Source organism: Lathyrus oleraceus, chromosome 2 (assembly GCF_024323335.1).
Source record: "Lathyrus oleraceus cultivar Zhongwan6 chromosome 2, CAAS_Psat_ZW6_1.0, whole genome shotgun sequence".
Taxonomy (NCBI): Eukaryota; Viridiplantae; Streptophyta; class Magnoliopsida; order Fabales; family Fabaceae; genus Lathyrus; species Lathyrus oleraceus.
The window spans coordinates 460,052,606-460,054,821 of NC_066580.1; the positions used below are offsets into that span (position 1 = coordinate 460,052,606).

Below are 2,216 nucleotides of genomic sequence, written 5' to 3' on the forward strand. Positions count from 1 at the left end.
CAAAATTATTGGTGGTGGTAAGATTTCAATCATGTCCATGAAAAACTTTTCACCAAGATTTATAGTAATGTCCAAGGTGAAAAATGACACTATAATTATATTAAAGAAAAACATCTAATAAAGTAGATATTATTTCGATTATTCATAAAGAGTAGAGATAAAAATCTCTTACAAAATTTACTATTTGTTATACTGAGTTCAATGAATTGATAAATTATAAATAAAAATATAGTTGAGAAAAAAAATATAATTGAGAAAAAATAAAAATAAAAAAAAAAATAAAAATAATTATTTTGAGAAAGAAAAAATAGTTTTTAAGAAATGAAGAAGTCATACTCATAAATATAACCAAACTTATACCTCAGCATCTCTAACATCTAAATTGTTGTAATATTTTCCTATAATTTTTGTGTCAAACGAAAATAGGACAGAAAATCAAAATGGAATAACATTGAATATACATAATGATATCAAAACATGACACATCAAAGAACGATAATCATCATGCATTTAAACCAAACATTCTATTTTTCACTCATAAAAGAAAAAAACAAAACCACATATATTTAAGCAAGACACAATCTTCAGAAACATAAACATGATTATTCTTTTCTATACCCAAAAACATGATATCATTTAGACCAATTTCTTCCCATTCATCATCATCCTTGTAAACTCATTCAAGTTTATAAAACCATCTCCATCCCCATCAACGCCTTTCACCATTTTCTTACAAGCACTAAGGCTACAACTCTCTCCCAACCTCTTAAACATTTGAGACAATTCCTCAGCACTTATTTTCCCATCACCATTTATATCAAATACTTGAAAAGCACTCTTAATTTCATCTTCTTTTGTGTTACTACCCTCTCCATTGAACATTTCCATGAACTCTTTAAAGTCTATGAAACCATCTTTGTCAGAATCCATGGCTTTGAAGGCTTTCACTGCCTCAGTCTCACTAACACCTTTATCCAAAGACTTTGCAGCTGCTTTGTACTCTTCAAGACTGATTTTTCCATCTTTGTTTTTGTCAAATTTCTCAAAAACATATTTCATTTCATCTTTCTTTGGTTCATTACTCGTTTCTGCATGCGACCGTTTTCTCGGCTTAAAGCTTTTGTTCTTCTGGGCTAGATTTTTTGGTGGAGAGGTTGGCTTCTTTGAAAAGCTACCATAAAACTTTTGGAAACTAAAATTTGACATTGTCTTTTGTTAGGACTTTTGATACAATTTGGCTTTACTATGATTATGGTTTGTGATTGCTACTACATTATGACTTGTTTATATAGATAACATAAGCTTTCTATACTATTGAAAACCTCTAGGTATGATTTGTACATGAAAAGTAGTAGAATCTGAATAAAGATTTGTTCTTATGCCAAGAGTTTTTAAACTAAAATTGTGCATATGCTTTATTCTAAATTTTTAGTGTTGTGGTTATGACTAGGTATTTTGTGTTTAAAGTTTTCTTTAATACGAGCTCTGCGCGGAATTATAGAAATTAATTTTTGATGTGATGAATAATCATAATCAATAATGAAGATCATTTTCAAGAAATTTTATATATTTGTATTTTTAAGAATGAATTCGAACTCAAAATCTTTGATTAAATTGAAAGAGATGATAGTCATTTAATCCAAGTATTCTATGGTTTGTGTTTAAAGTTATTTGCTTAATGATAGACATTGAATTGGTGAAGTTCGAATAACTTTACGTGGAAGGTTCACTTATGACTCATGGTGAGCAAAACAATATTGTTGTGTTTGTGTGGTTTAAGTTGAAATGCAAATCTATTTGATGATTCCGTTTGAACTTTTTGTAAACCGTGTATTCACCACCCACTTGCTGAGTTGAATCATATTCTCATGCCACTTATTAATTTGTTAGTATGTATGTATATACCAAAGTATTGGTGAATTCTTCATTGAGTACAGAACATGTTGTGAAGTCAAATGGCATAAAAAATTAAAGAAGAGCAAAAACTTTTATTTACACAAACAATGTCAAGAAAAAGTGGGATTTAAAGTCATATATCCACACAACCCTATAAAACAGGGTTGGCTTTGGCAAATCAGTCGAGATACTGATTTTTATAAAATTTGGTCTAAACTTCAAAAATTGGATTTGAAAACTAATTTGTAATAAAACCGGCTTTAAAATATCTGGTTTTAAGATTGTTGTGCATGCATGTTTCTGATACACTATTCATCTTA

The 2,216-nt window shown here is 29.0% G+C and overlaps 1 protein-coding gene across 1 annotated transcript; it reads right to left on the reverse strand.

The window, feature by feature from the left end:
- Positions 1–423: 423 nt before the first annotated feature.
- Positions 424–1,320, reverse strand: LOC127120378 (calcium-binding protein CML24). The gene has a single exon (XM_051050789.1). The coding sequence runs from the start codon at positions 1,204–1,206 to the stop codon at positions 637–639; it is 570 nt and encodes a 189-aa protein (XP_050906746.1). The 5' UTR covers positions 1,207–1,320; the 3' UTR covers positions 424–636.
- Between the last annotated feature and the right edge of the window lie 896 nt (positions 1,321–2,216).